Raw genomic sequence first — 24,103 nt, forward strand, 5'->3', positions numbered from 1 at the left:
CAGCTGCAGAATGGAAACTTATTGCTGGACATTGAGGAAAATCTTATTACAGTCACTCAGGTAAGGTTATGACACTAAAATGTGAAAGGGAAATGTAGATGAAATCACCACTAGAATTAGTGCAATTTGAAAATGCTCAATTTGGGTTTAACTGCAGCAGAATGTAGCTAATGCTAAGTACAAATAATTTAAAAACAAATGATATAGTTGGCAAATTCATCTCTGTGGTGACCCAGAAAGTGAAGCTGTTTAAAACCAATGAAAGGTAAAGATTAGCTGCCAAAATTTCTGCCAATGACTGAAACTCCATTTATGTGAAAGGAGCTGTACTTATTTAGACCAGTAGAGAAGTTAGCCCTAGCGAGGGTCCAGAACTAAAACTCCTCATCCAAACAATCCCAGCCTTTGAGGGATTTGAAATCCAGATTCAAATGTTGCTGTTTAAGCCTCTCTAGCAAGTATCTTCGAAAGTTATTTTCACACTAAATTACAATTTACATTTGCTGACATAGCTTTCTAGCATCTCTTGTACACAATGTTGCAGTCATGCCAAAACTAACCCTGCTGTTGTTATATTGCTCTTTTTCTGGGGTCACCATGAAGAAGGGCTTATTAGAATAAACATTAATGGCAAGTCAATATTACTCTATCCAACAATCAGTTTGTATAGTCCCCATCACTGTGATATCAGAGAGGCTGTCGTGAGCTCATTAGAGCTTTACCTGAGATGAATTTCCACAGGTGCACACACCTTAAAGCACTTTGAAAAGTATCATTATCCCCATTTTACAGAGTGGCAGTCAGAGAGAGGTTATGTGACTTACCACTGTTGAACTAAATGCTGGAACCTTGAGTTCAGAAAGATTCATTGTGTTAAATTCTCAGTTATATTTATTTTGCATTAGGCCAGATTAATGGGGGATTAATGGGATTCATTCTAGTGTAGATTCATTAATGTAGATTATTCTACATCAGGCTAGGTTAATATGAATCGTGGCATAAGGGTTCCATCAAACCTTCTGCCCCTTGCCCACTACACAGACTCTTCCCCCCAAACTGACAACCTGGGTAGTACAGGACACGGTCTCAGTACCTGGTACCCCTTGCAGCCACTGGCAGCTCTGCTTCCCCCTTTCTCTCCTTTATGGTGGGAGAGGAAATCTTGGAGGACCCTTCCCTGTGGGCAGGGAAAACCCACATGGTCTCACCTGTGAAGGCACATGTACAGTTTCTTTAGAATGCTAGCAGGAAGTCAGACAAGAGGAGGCTGGGGGAGGTTCTAGCCAGAAGCTTTACAATGATGCAGAGACAGAAGTTTCAGGGACAACCTCGAACAACCAGTTCAGAGTTCTTAGAAGGAAGTGACTCTTTGCTATTGTCACAACCACTGCAACCATTGGTGGCACCTGGTTGGCATGAAGTTTCATCTGAAATGATTAAATTGGGAGTATCATTATTATTCAGGCTTTTCTAGACATTGCCAAGATTAAGTGGCTAGCAATTTTGTGCACAGTACCAGAGTGATCTGCTTCATCTCTTGGAGAGCCTAGTTCTATAGTTCTTCTATTAGTTCCAAAGGCCTGGGCTACACTAGCGAGGGCGTTCGAACTAAGATACGCAACTTCAGCTACACTATTTGTGTAGCTGAAGTCGAAGTATCTTAGTCTGATGTACCTGGCCATCTTCACAGCAGCGAGTCAACCGCCGCGGCTCCCCCGTCAACTCAGCTTAGTCCTCCTGCCGAGGTGGAGTACGGGCGTCGATTCGGGGATCAATTTATCACACCTAGACGAGATAGTATAGATGTCCCCCCGGAAAATAAGTGCAGCCTTAAAAAATGAAGTGGTAATCCTCTCCCCATATACATGGGTAAATCCCATTCACTTGACTATGTGGTTTGCTGCTCCAGGCCAATGGGAGCTGCTGGAAGTGGCAAGGGCCATGGGACATACTGGTCGCCGCTTCCAGCAGCTCCCATTGGCCTGGAGCAATGAACCACAGCCAGTGGGAGTCACGATAGGCCGAACCTGTGGACGCGGCAGATTAACAAACCAGTCTGGCCTACCATGGGCTTTCCCTGCACAAGCAGCGGAACAAGTTTGGGAACCACAGGTCTAGAGATTAATTTAAAATGAAACTATAAAGATTTTTACCCTGATATTTTTCAGAGATTGAGTGAAAGGGGAGCAATCCCTGGTCTAAATGATAAGGTTGATGAGGGAAGGCAGTTTGACTCCAGAATCTTGACCGGTAATTAATTGTTAAAGCTAGTCAGAAAATCGTGAGTATTTTCCATGGAAAAAAAATTAAAGAAACAAAAATTCCCTCTGCCTTGTTTTTTTGGTAATTTTCACAGGAATTTTCCAATTTTACAATGGAAAAAAAAATCAAATACCACAAATTTTTTGTTTGGGAAGGTTCATGTTTTTATCAGAAAGAAATAAACAAAAAATTTCATTTCCAGCAAATTTATTTCACAAAGAGAAAAAAAATCCCACCTAAACACAATTTCAGCCAACTCTATTAATTGTGTTTGAATTTCACTACTCTGAATACTCATCGATTTACCATGTCATCTTGTTTTCCCAGACTGTTTCATAACGGGACAATAATTCATACTGCACAGATACCGTAGTAATCTGACTTTGTGCAACAGAACGGAAAATTTGATACGTCTCTTTAAAAATTAAATATACAACTAATTTTGGGAGGACAGTATTCCAGCAACCGATTCCACTTATGATCAGTGCCTAAATACCTTTACACAGATTTTTTTGAGCAAAATACTTAAATTATGCTTTCTTAGGAGTTTAGTGCAGGAGGAATCATTAATATTATATGGCAGATGTAAATACTTGATCACTATGAACCTGTTTCACACTATTTTGGACTCTGTACTGTAGAAGACACAGTCAAAGCAAAGCTTCTTCAGAATTGCTTCGGTTTCCAGGGCCAGCTCTACCATTTTTGCCATCTCAAGCAAAAAAAAAAAAAAAAAAAAGCCACTCAAACAGCCGAATCGCCTAAAAAAAAAAAAAAAGCCGCCCAGACTGGAGCCAGCCCTGATTAATGGCTCTGTCCAGTCTAAATTCATCTCTGTGAGTGCTGAGCTTCGGTCAATATTTTACTCATGCAGCCACGGAAACTGCTATATGTTATGAAGGGGTTTTCCCTCTTCTGGTCCAAGTAAGAGAGACCTCTTTGGCTGATCTATTTCAAAACCAAACCCAAAATGGAGTCCCTGGTAAAACATTTCTAGCATGAAATTAATTTAGAGCTATCCAGTCGTAATGACCTAATCGTGTCTCCCCTCATCCTCAAGGGTGCATGCAGGCCACGCTCATCCCATGGGGGAGCGGGGTCTCAGCCAACTCCATAGCAACATCCGACCCACTTCCTCTGGACCCCACAGAGGTTGTAGTCTAGGGCATGAGAGACCAGAGATGGGGCCATGGTGGAAGGGTTGGGTGGCAATGGGACATACACACATCCCCTGTGCCAGTGAAGCTAAGAGTGGAAAGATAATATAGCCCCATTGTGGATGCTTTCTCCATGTTCTATCCCCTTCTGTGGTGGATCCCCCATAACAGAGTTTCCCAGGGTCAGATGTTTAAGCCTCCTCTGGGTTTGTGAGCCAGCCCCAGCAGAGGGGACAATCAAGGCATAAATAGCTTTAATTTGGATAGGTGATATGAGTTCATTACGTATCTACAGTCTACTGCACCCTCTTTCTTCATTCTCCTTAAAGGATAAATACAGATATATTCTTCTCTTTGCAGGCTGTTACCCAACTAGAGCTTTTTGGGGACATGTCCACTCCTCCTGATGTAACCTCTCCCCCAGTAAGTACCCAGGGAAAATTGCCCTGTCTTTTTCTACCTTGCTGGTAAAAAGCAGGTTTACTGTAGCCATGTGTAGAAATGCAGGATGGTGAATAGCATGCACTCCAGTAGGAAGGATTGCAAAGTGATTTTTCAAACTGCGAAATAAAGGAAAACTAGGAAGCAAACATATTCAAAAAGGGAAAAATCCTTTTCTCGAATCACTGCTTGTCACGGGGTGCTCTAGTCAGCGCTGGCAAATCTCCCCCTGACCACATCTGGGGATTAACTCTGCCAGGCTGACACCTCTTCCTGCAGTTGCACTCCATCACTCTCTGTCTTGCTCTCTCAGGACTCAACTGCTCCCATTTCATGGCTTGGTCCTCCAGTCAGGTCACTGTGGTTTTCACCTGCTGGGGAAATCACATGCATCAGCGTCTCTCAGGACCCGCTGTCCCTTGCAGTCTTCTCTTTCACTGCCCTAATGGTGCCACTTCTCCCGTGGCTGGTAGGGAAACTCAGGCCTGCCTTCTACACAGGGTTCCCACCTAGGGACTCTCTACAACAAGTAATCAAGTCCTATCCCTTACTCTGTGTCCCTGGGCTATTTCCTACCTTGCCTTCTGTCACCCTAATGGTGACTGCAGTCTCTCTCTCTCTCTCTCTGCAGCCCCCTTCTGCTCTGAGCTACTCTCCTGTTCCTGTGCAGCTGAGCTTCCTTTTTAATTAATCCTCATCATTCCCTGGCTCCTCTTCCATATACAACCAATGCAGTTAATTGACCTACTCAGCCACCATAACCCCTTTGGGTCTTTTGTGGCATGGAGACCCCATCATGCTGCTTCTTTGTGATGTGCAAAGATGGTCTCAAACTTTTTTTTTTAAATAGAGATCTGAATGGTGATGTCATACAGGGCTGTAACCTGAGCTGCAGCTCCCATCACTTCCATTTAGCACATCTAGGAAGAGAGTTCAGATCTCCCATCTCCTAATCCTTATCTTTAACAATGGGACCAGGCTGCTAACATGCAGGACTTTGGCTCTGGGCCTACTGATGAACTGGAACAATATTTAATCATTCTTCTGTAATACAGTGATTTCACCGTGTTTTAAAATCCTTTCTATGTTATTTTCTGTCTTTTGTTTACATCAATCCTCTGTTCATTAAGCCTCAAAATCACAGACTTTTATTTCTTAAGAAACAGGTACTGTGAGAAATGTGCACGTGATGTATGATTGTGCAAGTTATATTGTTCTTTTTCTTCATGGTCCATGAGTTCTGTATTTTTTCTCTTTTCCTGTTGTCTTCTGTCTTATGGTGCTGATGATCTTTTTCTTGCTGCTTCTTTACAACTGCAGCTCTCTTTTTTGGGAGATAAAGGGGATGTGGCACCTCAGTGCATGCCAGTTCCTGATGGCAGAAACAGTTGCTGATATGTCACCGTTGTATTTTATTCCTGTCTCATTTTGTAGACTCCTGCAACTCCAGGTGATGCCTTTATCCCATCTTCATGCCAGTCACTTCCTGCTATTGCAGACACATTTGGTTCTGTACCTTTCAGCACGGCTGCTGTACCCTCAGGTAAGAACCCAAGAGCAAGAAACGTGAAGAATTTGTGACCATTTTTAAAGCTATTCCATGTAGCCAAAGTGTGACATTTCAGGTAGGCTTTGCTATGTTCCTCAAAGTACTCAAAATTCAGAGTTTATGTAATATTCTGCACTGACATGCAGGAGATGTGGGTTTGACCTCTGGTCTTGCTCTCTGGGCTGCCAGGGGCTGGGAGCACTGCAGAAACAGCTCGTTCAGTCCCATTTGGGAAGGAGAAAAAGGAATGCCTTGAGTCATTCAACAGTAGTTTTCTGTTAACACCTTCAGTGCTATAATGCACTGCATCATCTGTCCTGGAATGTAACACAGCGGTTATCTTTTACTGTACCAGTGTTCCATTATTGTGTTGGCACTTGAAAGTAACATACCTGAAACATGAAATAGAACCTGATAAGCACTTTGATCCTGTTTGTCAACTGGAAAACTCAGATGTACTTCTTCCAAGGAAGTACCCTCCAGTGTCCCTTAGTCAGTAAGGTCATAACTACAGTGCAGTGTTTGGGGGTTATGGTGTGGGAAATTGCTCTGACAAAGTTGTGGAGGGTCCTACTTCACATTCCCCATCATAACCATTTGCTGAAATACATATTTAGCTCCGTTATTGTTATCCTTAGCTAAATGATTCCAAGATCCGTTGCTTGTGATTTTTGTTTTCCTGTTTTACCCCTTTACAGTTTGCATTTCAATAAACCCAGAAATAAACCAAAAGTAAAAGGTAAAAGCAGGGTAAGGAAAACTAATAGGTCAATAAAAGGTTTCTTTTCTACTGCTGTACCAGTAAAAAGAAGAGGAGAGAGAGATCCCACACTGTAAAATATTAACAATAAATTAAAATTGTTAATGTAGCACTTGGGTCTCATATTAATATAACATCATTTTGTATTAGTAAAACATAAGCATGTCGCCTTGTTTCTTCTTTAATAGAGGGTTTCAGGGTAGAGTTTCAGAAATCCTTTCATATTAAACACAGTTGAAAACTCTGTTGGATTCATCTTTTTTTTTTCTTTTCAGTTGTAAATGACTAACAAAAGGTCTAGTCATACAGTCCATACTCAGCCAAGATTCCCATTAGTTTGACAAGGAAGTTTTGTTTGAGCAGGGTCAAATCAAAATTAGAATGTTTTAATGACTCCAGTTTTTAATCTTCAACTCTTTCCCCTAGCTAGAGGGTTTTCATTATAAGCTATTACCCAGTACAGATTTTTAGCATCTATTATACAGTACTACATACCTCTAATTTTTCAAGTATGTTTTTTTAATTCACAGTATGCCTGCGTAGTGGGTTCTGGGTGTTGAAGTAGACAAGCATTCTTTTTCATCTGCATTTGGCGAGATTATGCCTTTATCTTTTATAGACCTTGCCTCAGATATCTATACTTTTGTAACCTTCAGATAGGATTATTGCAAAGTGCTCTACTCAGGCCCAAGCCTGAAGACCACTAAGAAACATGAACTATTTGAAATTTAGCCATTCCTTTGCTTAGAGTTGCTTCTCAGAAGGAGCCCATGTGCTTCATAATCTGCACTGTGTCCTTTTCTGGGTGCAACTTAAAATGTTGGTTTTCCTCTACAAATCCCTTAATGGGTTGAGTCCTGCCCCCATCAGAGAAAACCTCTATTATCATGAGATACAGTAGCAGTTGCAGTCCAAGCAGGTCCCTGAGCTAACCGTCTCCTGGCTTGAACTGGAACGGTAAATTTGATGGCTCCCATCTAGGCCGACATATTAGGGATTGAACCAGGGACCTCCAGAGCAAAAAGCATGAGCTAACAAGCTAGAGTTCTTTAGTGGAGCTGTAACAGACTCCTGTTCTCTGTGGAGATGGCATAGAAGTGGTGTAGAGTTACACAAGATAGCATTTTTTGTGAGGAGTCCTCTGCTCTGGAACTCACTTTGCTCTTTAGTCTACCAAAACCCAGGTTAGCTGATTTTCAAGGAAAACTGCACTCCAACATGGTACCTTTTCTCTCTAGATTATGAGAAGGGGTAGAATTCATGTGATTTGAGGGGGGGAGGAATAATTTTTTTGTTCTAATGAGTGGGGATGGTGACTATTATTAAAGTCAATCCAGTTATGCTTTATTTATTGAACTGTTTGTACAGACGCCAAAAGCATAGGATTGACGTTTTAGAAAGTGATATAAATTGGTAAAAGTCCCTGTGACTCCTAACACAATCTGTTTATTTCTGACTAACAGTTTGCTGTGCCACATCCTCTTGCTGTTCATATTCATGCGCTGAAACAATCCTGTTGTTATTCTTTAAGGTTATGTTGCAATGGGAGCTGTCCTGCCCTCCTTCTGGGGACAGCAACCACTCGTTCAACAACAATTGGCCATGAGTGCTCAGCCTCCAGTTGCTCAGGTGATGCAGGGAGGACAGCCAATAGCATGGGGCCAACCTGGTATTTTTTCTCCTACTCAGCAACCATGGCCATCTGTAGCTGGTCAGTTCCAACCAACTGCCTTCATGCCAACACAAACTGTTATGCCTTTACAAGCAGCCATGTTTCAAGGTACCATTGCTCCCATAGCTACTGTTCCACCCACAAGCGATTCCACCAGATCAAGTCCACAGACAGACAGGCCCAGACAGAAAATGGGAAAAGAAATGTTCAAAGATTTCCAGATGGCTCAGCCTCCCCCAGTGCCATCACGAAAACCAGACCAGCCTTCCCTCAGTTGTACCTCAGAGGCCTTCTCCAGCTATTTTAACAAAGTCGGGATGGCACAGGATGCAGATGATTGTGATGACTTTGACATCTCTCAACTAAATTTGACTCCTGTGACTTCTACAACGCCATCTACAAATTCACGTAAGTACCCAAATCCTTCCAATTGCAGTCTCTTCCTCAAATGTCACCATCTCCTCAAAGGTTTTCCCTTTTCTCTGTAAAAGCAGCAAAGAATCCTGTGGCACCTTATAGACTAACAGACGTCTGTTAGTCTATAAGGTGCCACAGGATTCTTTGCTGCTTTTACAGATCCAGACTAACACGGCTGCCCCTCTGACCCTTTTCTCTGGTGTACTATATTGGAATACACATGACCTTAGTATCTTTGTGCATGATCCAGCTTGTTAGTGGCTTCCTGGAGCTAGGGAAACATGATTTAGGTTACAAATTACAGAGGTGATTGAAATCAACAACTTCAAAGATTGCAAGCTAAAATTTAATTTTTAATAAAACAGTAATAGGCCTGCTCTTCAAAATATGCCTAAACTAAGCACATTTAAACTAGTTTGGAAATATTAAAACTGTTGATGAGAAAATATTCATGCAGCAGGGGTGAAATTCATCCCTAAAGGGAGCCATTTTAAGTCCCACTCCAGCCATATTTTTGAAGATTTCAGTGAGACTTAAGTGGTGAATAGGCCTTATTCTAGCCCTCTGTACTGGAGTGAATTTCACTCTAGGTGCATAAATGTGCTTATACTGTGGGGTTGGAGGAGATTCTACCACTTCCCTAGGTAACCCATTCCAGTGCTTCACAACCCTCCCAACTGAAATTTCTTATTGGCCAAAAACTCCCCCAACATCCATCTCAGCTAAAAACAAACATCCTAGTTTCTGAAAAGGCTGAAAGAGGAGATCGACTTTTACATTAAATTGATTTGTTTCAAATTACAGAATTCAGACACTGACTTGTGGAGTGTTCTTATGTTGGGGTTGATGAATTTGAAGCATGGAGTAAAAATAAGGAGTTGGTGACATTTTTGTTATAATTTTCAGAAAATCAGAAAACAAGCAATTTAGGAATAATAAAATTGGGGCCTTTAAGCATGAATAGATTTTGAATAGTTTGTCTATCTGAACAAATTAATGAATTTATTTCCTATTATTATTGCCATCATCTTTGTTTAGCTCCAACCCCTGCTCCCAGACAGAGTTCTCCATCAAAATCATCAGTGTCCCATACCAGTGACCCTACTGCAGATGACCTCTTCGAAGAGGGGTTTGAAAGCCCAAGCAAAAGTGAAGAGCAGGAGGCTGTGAGTAGCATGACTACTAATCCTAACTAGACTTTTCTAGCTAGAAAATACCAGGGAATAACTGAAAGTGATCTGGAAATGTCAAATAAATATTTCAACAGGATTGGTGGAATGTTTTTAAGGGAAGTTGCAGAGAACTTTCATTTCCAAGTATGGGTTTGATAGCTATCGAACATTAGCATGATATTTACAATTGTACGTATTAATATTAAGGAGCTAAATTCAGAAGTGATATGTAAAGCGGTGTAAGTTATGTACCTTCAAACATCCATAAACCTACTTACACCACTTTTGGATATGTAAGGGACTCCAGGTTGGCGTAACATACATGCCGAGGAAGCAGAAGAAGGTGTAAGAGTATATATGTTAAAACAGTATGGTCCACGCATACCTACGCATTCTTACATTTTCCTGCTAGTTGTTCTGTTTGTTATATACCTCACTTGTGGGCCTTTAGCGTATGATTTTTCTCCATTAAGATTCCATTACACATAGTGAGACTGAGTGGGCCAAAGTCAGAGGTTGGCTAAATGGGGATTTTATGTCATAAAATGCCCTGGTGATTGGGTTTGAGTTGAAGTCAAAGAAAGGCTAGAAGGAGCCCCACGTTGCTATAATTTACATGCAGAGGAGATAGAAGAGGGCATAAATTACACAAGATTAAACTCGCTCTGATTCACATAGATTTGCTTATGAATTTAGTCCAAGATCTGCTTTCAGGGACTGGGCCTGCCGTCATTTTGGGTCTAACCAATACCTACTGAAGTCATGGGCAGCTCTTTTATCAACTTCAACAGGCATTAAATCAGGGCCTTTATGTATGCAACACCCATTTGAAGTCCATGCAAATTTTGAAAGCATATTAATTGTAGGATCTTACCCTTTGTGTTTTAAAACCTACAGTAGCTGCACGTGATAGAATGTGTCCCTAGCATGAAAATAACCTCTTACTGCCTTTTTACTTCCTGTTGTTGAGAAAAAAGGTGTTATGTTCTTGTGTTCTAGCCTGATGGATCTCAGGCCTCTTCCAACAGTGATCCCTTTGGTGAGCCTACTGGTGATACTATAAGTCCACAGGTCGGTAGCTAGATAGCGCAGGTTGGGGTAGGTATCTGTCCTTTTTTTCTCTCTCCATCTTGAGGTGTTCACTTATTCTTTTACCAATGCCTACTATCACTTCCATGGATGCATCATTTGTTTTTCCTTTACTACATCTTTCCCTTTTCCTCTCCACTCCCACCCCCTATTTATTCCTCATCCTCAGTGGTTTGCATGGCTTTTGCCATTTGCTAAGTGTTTCCAGTTGTGCACTTTTATGCGTAGCAACTGCCTACATGGTTTAAACCAGTGATACTCCTCTGCAACTTGCGAGCCGCAAGTGGCTTTTTAATGTGTCTCCTGCGGCACTTTGCTGCACATGATATTAAAATTGTGTGTGATTTAATTATTAACCAATCTAAGTTATTAGCTGATCAAGATGCTTTTACTATGTGATTGGCCATTTAAGTTATCAACTTGCACTAAGTTATTAACCTATTTGCTGTGAAAAAAATATACACATATAAACTAAATATTTCCAATCATACTATTTAAATATGAATGGTACTATAGTAAATGAAACAATGAATTCACACTGCTGTGGCTCTTTTGGGTAATGTGGATCACTAATTTGGCTTCTGAACCATGAGGTCTGAGTGTCACTGGTTTACACAAATGTACTGTGAATGCAGAATTGTTTTAAGTCATGTCAGAATTTTAGGTAAATACAGAAATTTCAGCTATTACTAGTAAACCTCAATATGTTGTGCAGAAGTTTATCTTAGATAAAAATGACACTGTTATTTGCGCAAATGTAACAGATTAAATGGAATAACACATCTTGCTCACTTGCTCACTTGCTCAAGGAATTAAAAAAAATAAATAAAGATGTGCCAACACGTCCCCCTAAATCAGTGTTGCAGAGCAGTTGCAGAGCTCCATTTCTTATTATCTGTATATTAAAAAAATGTGAAGTTGAAATTTTTGTTTTATCTCCAGTGTCAAATTAAAACCATCAGGAAGTGATGGCGATTTTACATACACACATTTGAGGCATGACGATTTTCATTAATTGACCATTACACATAAAAGTGTTAAATCCAGTTATATGGGGGAGATGAGCTTTGCGTCTTTTTCCTTACAGAACACATTGGAAATGTAGCACTTAGTGAAAATTCTAAGAGATACTCATCGATATTTTCAGTCCAGTGTATATGTTTTGCAAAGAGATAGTGAAGCTACAGAGATTGAGTGTTGAGCATTGTCATTCCATCCAAATATGTTTTAGTATTACTATTTGAAGAATATGTTTAATTAGCTGTGCTCTTTTGTCATTCATATTTTTAACACTCAAATATGTGACTTACTGTAGCTTCTGTTTCTCAGCACACTGTTGCTGGGACAAATCCCTTACATTGGTAGACTAATTTTCATTTTGTCTAGATACTGCACGATATTCAACAGCTATGTATGTATCTTAAGCATAAATAAGTTGTCTCTTCTGAAAATGAATAGTTGCTTTAGGGAGCCCACTTGCTTAATACATTAAATCTTGTAAAATAATTTAAGATAACTTTGCTTTGGTACATTTTGGGGGCATTTTGACTATTTACTAACAATACATACTGCAGTGCAAAAAGCATCACACTAATTCTCAGCAGCACAAGGATGAGTGTAAGGGGAAGCAAAAGTGACTCTAAGCCATCTTTATACCTCCCTAAATTTGGGAGCCAAAGATGTTCGAGTGGTGGAATCCACCACAGCTCAAGTGAAACATACTCTAGTACAAAAGAAGAACTAGGATTACAATCTGTGTAGAGGGTGTTTTTTTACGTTTAAAGGTAGATATCACATGATCATTTCAGAACCTAGTTCTTTATTGCAAAAATTGCATAATATATAAGTGGGGTGAATGGACTTCCCAAGAACGTTTTGTTTGCAGTGTTTTAGCTGTGTTGGTCCCAGGATATTAGCAATACAAGGTGGGTGAGGTAATAACTTTTATTGGACCAACTTCTGTTGGTGAAAGAGACAAGCTTTTTGAGCTACACAGAGCTCTTCTTCAAACCAGAAGAATTCTGTGTAGCTCAAAAACTTGTCTCTTTCACCAACAGAAGTTGATCCAATAAAAGACATTACCTCACCCACTTGATACATTATGAAGGGTTTTCAGAGTTTATCTGTTCCCAGCATCTTCATAATCAGCTCTGCATGTATAATATCTTCTATCTCAGTGTATTCAGGTACAGTATAGTCACCAACTGATATTTCTTAATCTGATTTATTTCCTGTGTTAGCAGTTTGGATTCTCAGTTCCTTGCAGTCTTAGGTGTTCTCGCTTAGACTACGTTGGCATATATCAGTTGCTATCTCAATTTCTATATTTCTCCTCTCATCCTCTTGTAGTTTTAAACAGAATCTTTCAAACTTCTTATCACACAGCAGCCATTATCACAACTAACCTGTTTAGTAAAGGCTGCTGAGTGCTTAGGTAAATCTGACATTTATTGATAGGTTAAATCTTTGCCCTGCTGTTGTTTGAGACCAAAAGCAGACAGGCCTGACTTCACAGCTAAAGGAAGCTTGAGTATTTGCAGAGCTATTCCTAATAAGAATTCTATCCAGTCATTTTCTCTCTGGTTGAGAAAAGCAAATGTGTGAAGTGATTGTACGGAAAGGAGGAGAAGAACAGTATAATAAGAATGCCTTCATTAGCTGGGTTTTGTTTTATGCTTAGGTGGCATAGTCCTAGCGCTCTTTCTAGATAACCATAGTGAAAGGGGGAGAAAAAAGAAAATATTTGTTTAGCTAAGATTCTGTAAAATAAGCTACATATATTACTTCTCAGGTGCCTAATCAAAGCAATATTTACAATAGAAAAGGATTCTCAGTTATTCTGCCTTAGTCCCCGTGGATACCATCACCATATGTAAAAGGTATGGGCCTGATCCTGAGAAGTATCGAGTACTTGCAACTCTTAATGATGTGGAAGTTGCTGGTCTTCAGTACATTTCAAGTTCAGCCACTAACTCTGCATCAGCAGTGACTGTAATCTTTACCAGCATACTGATCCATTATCAAGCAACACTGGATGGTTTCAGTGGTGACGGTCAATGGAAGGAAGAGTGTTAGGATGAATGGATATTTGGCTTTTTGACATCAGTGTATTTGGTTCATCCATGACTGGCATCTCAAGAATATACATGTTAACTGTGGAAGTAATTCTTCTAGGTCATTTGAATCTGAAACCTATTCCCTGATATCCTAGTACCACAAAAATAATACAGTTCTCTGTGGACTATAGGGACTAATTCCTACAGAAGAGTAAGATCTGACAGTGTTCAAGCTCTGAAAGAGTGTAAGGTGTTCTTTGGCACCACAGTTATTTCAACACAAGCTATTTAAAGTAATGGAACAAACACCAATGCAGTTATTTATTACCCAGTGTTCATGTATGTGAAATAGTTTTCTTATAAGTGATTCTCCGCAAATCTTCAAAATATTTGTGACTAGAGCTGATCACGTTCTCCTGGATCAATCCTTCCTAGAAAAGCTATGCAACTGCTGTCTGAAGTGTGTGGAGACAACTGTAAGATCTTGAAATAAGTCTAACTCGTGATGCTGTTGTCATCACTGACATATGTCAATAGTCCAACAATTGGCAGGTTGCCTGCTGGCTTCCGTCTCTGGGTGGTAAGAAGACACCATGCGTCCTCCTTGACAAGAGTACTTACTAGATTTATCAGTTCCAGGATGGACTATTATAAGCCAGTCTTTCTGAGCTTATATCAGAATTAACAGAGCATCTGCATATGTTGATCCATGCTAAGCATGAGGATGAACCAAGAGGGTATAATATATTGATGCTGCCCAACCTGCCCTGGCTTTCCATCAACTTCAAGGTTCTGGCATAGGAATCCCAGAACGGAATAGACTCTCAACATCTCAGAGACCTCTTTCCAGGATCCATTCAGTAAGCTCAATCAGAACTAACTAGAGCCTAGATAGAAACTCGTAGGGATGGTGGTAGCTCCTTCTCTACAGTTGGCTGTAAACTCTGGAACACCCACTAAAAGGAAATCATGAAGAGTCCCATTTTACGCTTTGCAGGCCCAGTCACCTCTTCACCATCATATTCTCCAAAGAACCTGAACAGGAAAAAAAATAACAGCAGGGTAATTGTAGATAGCAACCCTAAATTACACCAGGACCAAGAAGGAGGGATAGTCTTTCTGGACTGTCCTCACAATTGTATGTACTAAGATACTAAGTGACTTGCCTTTTAAAATTCTAATAGCTAAATAGATGTTGTACATTGGGAAATGCTTCCAGTTTGATATAGTCACTATAACATCCAAAACGCTGAATATCAAATAATATTCACTAAATAGATGATTGGGATATTCACACAGCTATTGGAATCTAAACACAGTTGAAGTTATTTTTAAAAATATCTTAAGCATCAGTGGAAGACTAGGACAAGCCCTTCCATTATCACTGGGGTGTATACTTTTTGACTGCTGTCAGGTCCCCTCGAGCCCAGTTTATTGAATCTGCATTTTATACACACAAAGCACTTTGTATCAAAGATACATTACACTCCAGATTGCAGTTCTCCCAGATTTCTTTAACCTCCCTTCTCTGCTGCAGATTCTCAGCACAGAGTTTTCCTTTTGGCTGGATGATCAGAAAGCCCAGTCTCATTTCAGGAAGCTTATCTGCTGAGACTGTGCTTACCGATTGCCTAGCCAGAAGGAAAACCCTGTGCTGAAAATCTGCGTGAGGAGAGAGGTTAAAGAAATCTGAGAGGACAGCAACTCCAGAACGTAATGCATCTTTTATACAGCATTCTGCATGTACAGTGTATATTGAAATGATCACTCAAGGACTGCAGAAAGTTTCCATTTAACACCCGCAAGGCTTGTGCTGTCACATCACAAGCGCACGCTGATACTGACACTTTTTGATTATGCCGTATGGGTAACTGATTTGTTTGAGAAGCACATATTAGTAATACATTAAAAATGGAATCATGTTTATAGTGTTTACATCCAGTTAGCTGATACAGTTCTAAGCCAGAGCTGTGAACAGTCACCCAAATGCATGTTGTTTGCTTTTGGCATTGATGATTACAAAAAACGCCCCTTAAAAAGAAATATTGAAGCATGAGGTATAACTTCAACAAAAGTATGTAGTTATTTATTGAAAAAAATATTAAGTTCATTGCAATCAAGGGAAAGTAGGCCAAAGTTTTTCAAACTTGGGGACATACAGTTATGCTCCTAAATAAATGGCCAGATTTTCAGAGGTACTGAATATACACAGTTCCCAGTGAGATCAGCACTCATCACCTCTAGATACAGGGTACTTTTTAGTTTTCCCGCTATGAATTTAGATGTCAAATTTCAGGCACTTTGGACCTACTTCCTAATAGACCAGGCCCTTTTTTCAAATAATTGACTTGGGTGCCCATATCCTTTTTCACTGAACATTTATAGCCACAGTCTTTTGTATTTAACAGACACTGTCCGCAATAAGTAGCCATACACTGGCATCTGAGTAGGGTTGAGCCAAACATTAATTTGATTATTGATTACAATATGGATGGAGAGAGTCACTTTTTAAAACATCTGTGATAAACTGCACATCTTAATGTCAAGTAATGTCAAGTAATATTTATCAATAAAAAAGAAGTATCCGTTTCTGTTCAGTGCACAGAAGCTCAGTTTTCCCCTATAATTAGGGCCCTACCAAATTCTCAGTACATTTTGGTCAATTTCATGGTAATGGCATTTTAAAAATAGTAAATTTCATTATTTCAGCTGTTTAAATCTGAAATTTCACAGTATAGTTATTGTAGGGGTCCTGACACGAAAAGGAGTTGCGGGGGGGGGGGTCACAAAGTTATTGTGGAGGGGAGGGTTTGCAGTAGCGTTACCCTAAATTCTGCACTGCTGCTGGCAGCGGCACTGCCTTCAGAGCTGGGCAGCCGGAGAGCGGCAGCTGCTGGCCAGGAACCCAACTCTGAAGGCAGAGCTGCCAGGAGCAGTGCAGAAGTAAGAATGGCCTGGTATGGTATCGTCACCCTTACTTCTGTGCTGCTGTCTGCAGAGCTGGGCCCTCAGTCAGAAGCTGCAGCTGTCCGGCCACCCAGCTCTGAAGGCAGCAGCTCAGAAGTATGTGTGGCATGGTATGGTATTGCCACCCTTACATCTGCGCTACTGCTGGCAGGGTGCTATCTTCAGAGCTGAGCACCCGGCCAACAGCTGCCGCTCTCCGGCTTCCCAGCTCTGAAGGCAGTGCAGAAGTGAGGGTGGCAATACTGTAACCCTGCTAAAATAACCTTGTGGCCTCTCTGCAACTCTCTTTTGGGTCAGGACTCCCAATCTGGGAGACGCTGGTCTCCCCTGTGAAATCTGTATAATATAGGGTAAAAGCACTCAAAAGATCAGATTTCATGGTCCATGATGCGATTTTCATGGCCATGAACTTGATAGGGCCCCACCTGTAGGTTAATAGAACTACCTCAGCATCCAGCATTTTTCTGATATTGCCATTGAGTCCGGCCATCCTATTTCATAGAAGGGGAAACCTCTGTGAAGTTCAGGACATCTAAATGAACTGTCAACCCTCTGTGCTACTTTCAAGATCCCTATTTTTCCTGACAGGAGCATCACTCAGGAGTCATTCTCCCATTTGCTCCTTCTACCATTACCAATATCCTACCATCCCCCATTGGGAGGAAAGTAGAAGGCTTGGAGTAAAGGTTAATGCTGCTATGAGAATCATTAACTTTGATTGCCTTTAAGTAGTATTTCCTCTGAGTTTTGATAGGAGTTCACTCTGTAAGAAGACTGCTTTTCATTTCTGCTTCCCTCATGCCTCTGGCAGGGACACCCACAGAGCCCTACATGTGTGGTGTTTGTGAGGAGGGCCTACCTGTGGTCTTGAGAGGATGAGATGAGCATTCTCTTTAGAATCTGCTCTCCTCTTTTTTTTTTTTTAAATTATCAGGACCTTTCTGTCCCTTTGTGCTGTCCTTTGCTCCTCTCCTCTCAACAAAGCATTATTGTTGTTAGTTCTTCACTGCTAGGGTATGGTCAACAACCACTGTCTGAATTTTCTCAGACTAACATTAGTAGATCACACTCTGTCTCTGACAAAAACAGAACTTCTTATTGAGAAGATCACCTGGAACCTTAACAATTAGGCTCTTGCTTTGACATCAGGAAGGGAAAGCCTATTAAAGGAGAGACAAAAGTGCCTAACCCCATCCTTTATCTCTCAGGGCTCTGGGATAACAGGAAAAAAAATTGTAAATGAAGTCAGAGTGACATGATAATTACTTTGGCCACCTTAAATGTATGTTCCAGGTGACCGCTAGGTGAAAGTAGTAAGTTAGGCACATCTAATGTTGATGCCTCTTTGTGCCTAATACACTGGAGAAACTGCTGAAGAAGAATTCATCCTGACATATATGTAAATCTCCTATATGATTACAAGGTCAGCGAGATCTTGGGGATCTGCCACTTAAGTGCATCTGCATAAGTTAGAGCTATTTGAGAACAGCTTTAATAAGCACACATGACATTTTCAGAAATGTTTTTTCTTCGTAGCATTTAATAACTGCAATTCTTAGTTCTGGATTAATCATCCTTTTTTTTTCTACCCCAGGACCAGCAAATGCTTGTGCGACAAATTTCTCATGTTAATTAGTACTGATTTTCTCTGGGCTAGCCATGATCATTCTGCCAGTTCTGTGTCGACTGTGCATGAACATTTGGCATAGGTGGGATGTTCTTCAGAACAGAGCATATGAACCATATTCCTGGTCATCTCTTCTGGATACCTTCAGTTTTTCAAGGTCACAACATATATGTGCTGCTGGCTGTAGATAATTTCTTCACCCTTTAACCAAATCATTCAGGGGAAGATTTTTCTTACTGTTCACCACTTGCCAGAGTTTGCTCAGGGGTTGGAATGGGTAGGAGAGGGACAGCTCAAACCTTTGCAACATACAGCTGTTTTGAGGAATAAAGTGAAGACAGACACAGAGCGACAGATGGGCTTCCACTGAGATGTATGGAAGCAGTTCACACTTTATGGGAAAACCACATCCCACTGCTCTGCAGCCGTGAAGAGTTTAACAGTAGGGCAGAATTTTATGAGTTTGTACCAGGAATGTGAAATCCCCGTGAGCCATGGAGCCCAAGTGTGTGTGGAATCCCTGCAAATGGGGGCACAGCAATGACTGAAAGTGAGAAAAGTGGTTCCACCACTGCATGTTTCCACCAGCCATTGTTCCTCCATAGAAGCACAATCAACACCGAGGCTGCCACAGCCCTGAGGCTGTATAGGATCCATGGAGGAGCTCCACTCCTGCAAATTCACATAGAAATGAAGGATTCCGTCTCTTAACTCCAGTAAAACTCCCTAGCACACAGACCAGCAGTTTGGGCATTGCACTGAGGCCAGGCTTTGAGTTGTTGATAGTTCACACTTCAGGCTGTAAAAAGAACAGGAGTACTTGTGGCACCTTAGAAACTAACAAATTTATTTGAGCATAAGCTTTTGTGGGCTACAACCCACTTCATCGGATGCATAGAATAGAACATATAGTGAGGATATATATATATGTTCCATTCTATGCATCCGATGAAGTAGGCTGTAGCCCACGAAAGCTTATGCTCAAATAAATTTGTTAGTCTCTAAGGTGCCACAAGTACTCCTGTTCTTTTTGCAGATACAGACTAACACGGCTGCTACTCTGAAACTTCAGGCCGTGAGTGTGCAGATTCAGAAAGGTGTGTGTTGGTTTACATGCAACAGGTTACCTTTGCAACTGTAATGGCTAGAAACTAATGATTAGCCACCAATTCACCACAGTAAACTTTCTTATTCCCTCATTGGCCAGTTGTTCAGTTTGCCTAATCCTATAACTTATTTATTTCATGTTAGCTTTTGCTGTCCTCTCTGTAATATGAATTTGATTCTAACATGGCTAAATTTGACTCCATACCATTGTATTTGAATATTTATTATAGTGTGGGAAGTTAATGAAATGTGGCACTAATTAGCCTTTCTGCCTGTCTCGTTCTCTTTTTAGGTGTCATTCTCAGTTTAAAAACTCCGTTTCTGAAAATGAAGTAGAGGACAGTCTTACTATATCTTGCAGCCAAAATGAATATAGTATCAAGAAAACACAGTGTCAGATACATAAAATATCACTCTGAAGATGTGGCAGTTTTTCTATTTCTAAGAAATTCATAGTAAAATACCTATAGAGCAAAACAACATGGTTTCTTCCAATAGTAATATAATTAGATGTATCATCAACCCCTGAAAAATTAACTTCCATGGTTTTTTATATCAGAATTCATAACATATATAGTAGAAGTGTAAACTTTATCCATCTTAAATCTAACTGCAATGTCATGAAGTCATCTTACAATAGCAATTTATCTGTTAGCAAACATTTGTTCTGTATCAACCATATAAAAATACCCAGCTATGTTTTGTGCTGTCACGTTTGGGCGAGATCCTTAGCCTGACATCTGTGAAGTTATGGTGATTTGCACCAGCTGAGGATCTGGTCCATGAACTTCAGAATATCTAGATATATAATTATCACTGGATTTCTTCACACATACATACCCAGCAACACCTTCTGAGAACCAGTGTACAGTGCATATGGTAAAGTTTAATTGAGGCTCACTATATGTGTGAAACTTCTGTGATGTAATGTTGAATTGCTTTTTCTTAAAAATTCCTTTGGGAAGCCACAATCATTCAACACATGAAGGCAAGCAAACATTTCCTTAGCTGTTACCGTTGGGTTTTATCTCTAGATGCAGTGTTGTTCACAAGCAGATGTTCTAAAAATGTCTTCAGACGTCTCTGCTTATTTTTATTTTTATTGTCTTCAGGAAACAGCACCTCTCTACGCCCAGATCAACAGACCTAAGAAATAGCATTATTACAGGCTTGTGGTGCTTCAAGACTCCAGTGAAAATCTACAACCTGACAGGCCTTTTGGCTCTTACGCTTGTTTTCAATTGATCGTGTACGACAAAGGATAGAGGATTGCCCTACCAAACGTACCTGACCGTTTTTGGCAATGAATGGCAAATTTCTATGGCAGCACAAACGTAAAAACGAGCCCTGCTTACCATGCCAACCGTCTGAGTTCTGAGCACTCACAGTACGAAATCTTACTCCTTGTTCTTGGTTTAAACTTTTGTCCTCTTCTTTACATCTCACCTGAACAATGGGCATTTGAAATTGAATACGTATTAGCCATTGTTTTTCTTTTAAGCAAAAAAAAAAGCAGAATCCATATGTAGCAGTGGCATCGTCATTCAACAGCCTTTCAGGCACAAGTCTGCACTTTTTATGTCATGGTGACATGTTTCTCATTGTCATTTATATCAGGCTACTCTTGACATTATATTCCCCTCCCTCATCCCACCTCACCTCCATCTTGGCATATTTAAAAAAAAAAGACAGGCTGTGTTATTTTTTTGTATTTCTTATTCTGTTGTTTTGTATGGGTAACAGAATTTAACAGCAAAATGCCTCCTATGGAAATGATTCTTAACTTGAAACCACAGAATGAAACTGTGTTGATTATCCATTCTGGTTGAAAAACATTGCCAAATGGACCTTTTAAGTTATAGCGCATCACAAGGAAGAATTGCTGCTTTTCTGTTTGAATACTCATTCTGTGGGTGGAAAAAGGACATCAAATCCCATTGATGAAAGAGGTGAAAAATATGTTATTTCCTAGGAAACTCATAAAACAAAGTACAGTAAAGGAATATTTTTTATTTCTTCGCTATCTTGCTGCTGTAATGCTATGCAGACAAGTGTTTTCTTCTCTGTGTGCCATTTTTGAAGAAAAAAATCATTTGCCAAATAATTCTGGTATAATTCCTGTTTATGGATTTTAGACGAAACAGACTTTATAAATGGGACAATGATGGCATGAATTTTGGAATAACAAACTGATTCTGTGATCAAATTGTTCATCTTTATCACTTTTTGTACATCAGAAAATTCAAATGGGATTTTTATTTTATAACTTGAAAAAAATCTTACCGTTAAACTCTTTAAATGTTTAAGGGGAAATGGCTTTAAGGAGTTAAATGAAAATTGTCAGTTTTTTGTAAATATAAATGTTATGAAAATTCTTTTAATAATGCCATTACACTGTAGAGAAGGTAGCAAATTGCAGTGCTTGGGAGGCGTGGCAAACCCAATTTGTGGTTCTTGCATCACATATGTTTTTCACATGCTTATTATAATTGGCAGAGGCTGAAGTACATCTGCCAACAGCAATTAGCTTGTCAGCAACTAGTAAAATTGCTGGGAACACAAGATTTTATGACCTAGCTTTTTCCACACAAGTATACATTCTCCACATTAAAAAAAAACAACCCACATTTCATAGACGTTTCTTTGATTCCGAAGTCTCTAAATGGAAGTCATCAGACTGTTTACACACAGAACAGAAGAATTTAAAAACTCCTTTTTTTACATTTATGAAACAAAAGTGCAGTGTTTGGGTTCATATGTTAGCACATGATTTTCATAAAGAATCTATATATTTTTGCCCTACAGAGAATTGTTATACAGGTCAAATGTGTTTTCCTGATGTTCCTATGCAGTTACATTATATTGAATTTAGTGGTTTAACACTAAAAAAAAAAAAATTAAAGAAATGAAACGATTAATCTGTTTTTAGGGTTATTGTGCAGATTTTGTTTTTAACTTGAAACATTAGGATTTATATTTCTGTCATTGATTTAAATAGGCCTGAAGTAGTAAATCTTTTACTTTCTTTCATCTCTATATAAGCTAAAAAGGGTTTAGAAGACAGCATATTTACTGTAAACATAGAAAGCTGAAAGATGAACTGGTGATTGTTGATATGTACACCCAAATCTCATGATTCCAGTCTGATATTTTGAATTAGGTAAACTAGAGAATTGTGAGTTACAGAAGATATATGAATGACATATTACATATGGCTAGACCTAATGACCATGCAGAGAAGAGATCTTATCCTCCGGTCCGTCATTGTTTGGTGCATATTCCATAGGCATGTAGAGACACTTGTAGCAAAGTCATATTTTCACATCAGAAGAAAGGTGCCAACAGTTTTCTAACTGTAGGAGTTAAATCAAAACCAGATGGATTGTGTGTTTTGGGATTAAAATAAGGAAAAATATTTCCACAGGGCATTTCTTTTTTAAGGATATTTTCATAATTTTGATCTCAATAAGTGGTGCTACTTTCTTCCTTAATATGACTTTTTAAGGTTTTGTCTTGCAGTATTGAATCATGAAGACAATAATTTTGATTCCTCATAAACATTCAAAGCGTTGCATAGTCAATACATTTTCAGTTATGCAGTAAAATGTTTAAAGAGAAGGAGACACAGAGTCAAGACTCAGTGGATCCATTGACATTATGTATATAGGGCTCAGATTGGAAAAGCAGGTACAAACTAAATGAGGTTGGGATTTTAAGATCAGTTTTATGAGAGACCATAGTCCACATTGTCATTGGCCATTTTGTTTTTATTTTTAACCAATATTTTTTAAAAATACATCTATAGCTACTATATCATTATCACTAGACTGCCCTTCCTTGTCATAGTTGAGATGCTGATTTGCAAAGGAATGTGGGGAGTCTGCACTGTACCCGTATTGTAGATAAATAGCAGATCCAACTTGTGCAATTGTTTAAACTCTCATCCTTCACTAGCACTAAATTTGTCACTTTAAATTTTAAAACCAGGGAATCTCACCCAACATCCTGTTACCATCCCCAGAAGTTTCTTGATCTTTACTTGTCATGAAAAATATTTTGATAGATAGTAGTCATCCAAGTGTCTGATGAAACCTATCATCTAATAATGTACTGGGCACCTTCTTTGCAAAAATGTTTACTCTGTGGTTTTCATTCATTTTATTTCTGCATTCTGACATATTTTTTTAATAAAGATGAGAAAGATAAAATGACTGTTGCAGTATGTTTCTAGACCTACTTTAACTTTACCTCAGATGATGACCATTTGTTAACATATATGGACACATTATTTTTAACTTTATGTGTAATGCATTCAACAAAAAAAACAACAAATTTTTAGAAATTTTCCATTAATTTCTGTAACACACCATGTAATACCGTTACAAATAAAAATGTTTAAAAAAATCATTGTCATTGAAGTTAATTTGTTCCATAGTCTCTGCCCATTGCAGAAAGCTGCTCACAGAAAGGTGCCAAAGTTTCTCTTGAGTACAATTTGTCATGGACAAGCTTATCTAAGACTAGGGATTTGGGGGGGAGGCCCACTTGAGCCACCTTAAGCAGACGTTGTACCTAGAAGTGTTGAGGACCTGCCCTCTGAAAATTAGTCCCCTTTTTAGGTTTCTTAAGGTAGACACCCCAAAACACTACTCATTTTTTAAAATAGTGGCCCATATCTCACAACTAATCAAATATATGATCATATGAGGAAGACCGTGGGATATAAGACCATCTGAAGCGGAATTTGGTTCTTGACTAGAGAAGTTGTGAATCGTCATCCTGCTGAAATTTCACCCTTCAGATAAATCATGTAATCATGACAACTCT

At 39.5% G+C, this 24,103-nt stretch overlaps 1 protein-coding gene across 10 annotated transcripts in view; it reads left to right on the top strand.

Annotated features, from left to right (window-relative positions):
* DAB1 (DAB adaptor protein 1) overlaps positions 1-23,674 on the top strand; it is a 718,429-nt gene extending 694,755 nt beyond the window's left edge. For 7 of the 10 annotated variants that reach the window (XM_050962010.1, XM_050962020.1, XM_050962018.1 and 4 more), the window contains 7 exons: positions 4-60; positions 3,780-3,842; positions 5,295-5,403; positions 7,701-8,249; positions 9,297-9,424; positions 10,430-10,528; positions 20,389-23,674. In XM_050962010.1, the coding sequence (XP_050817967.1) occupies positions 4-60; positions 3,780-3,842; positions 5,295-5,403; positions 7,701-8,249; positions 9,297-9,424; positions 10,430-10,513 (990 nt within the window). In that variant the 3' untranslated portion in view covers positions 10,514-10,528; positions 20,389-23,674. The remainder of the gene's footprint in view (positions 1-3; positions 61-3,779; positions 3,843-5,294; positions 5,404-7,700; positions 8,250-9,296; positions 9,425-10,429; positions 10,529-20,388) is intronic. The other 3 variants (XM_050962016.1, XM_050962017.1, XM_050962019.1) reach the window with 3 other exon arrangements.
* Positions 23,675-24,103: the final 429 nt, after the last annotated feature.

This window comes from Gopherus flavomarginatus, chromosome 7 (genome assembly GCF_025201925.1).
Source record: "Gopherus flavomarginatus isolate rGopFla2 chromosome 7, rGopFla2.mat.asm, whole genome shotgun sequence".
NCBI lineage: Eukaryota > Metazoa > Chordata > Testudines > Testudinidae > Gopherus > Gopherus flavomarginatus.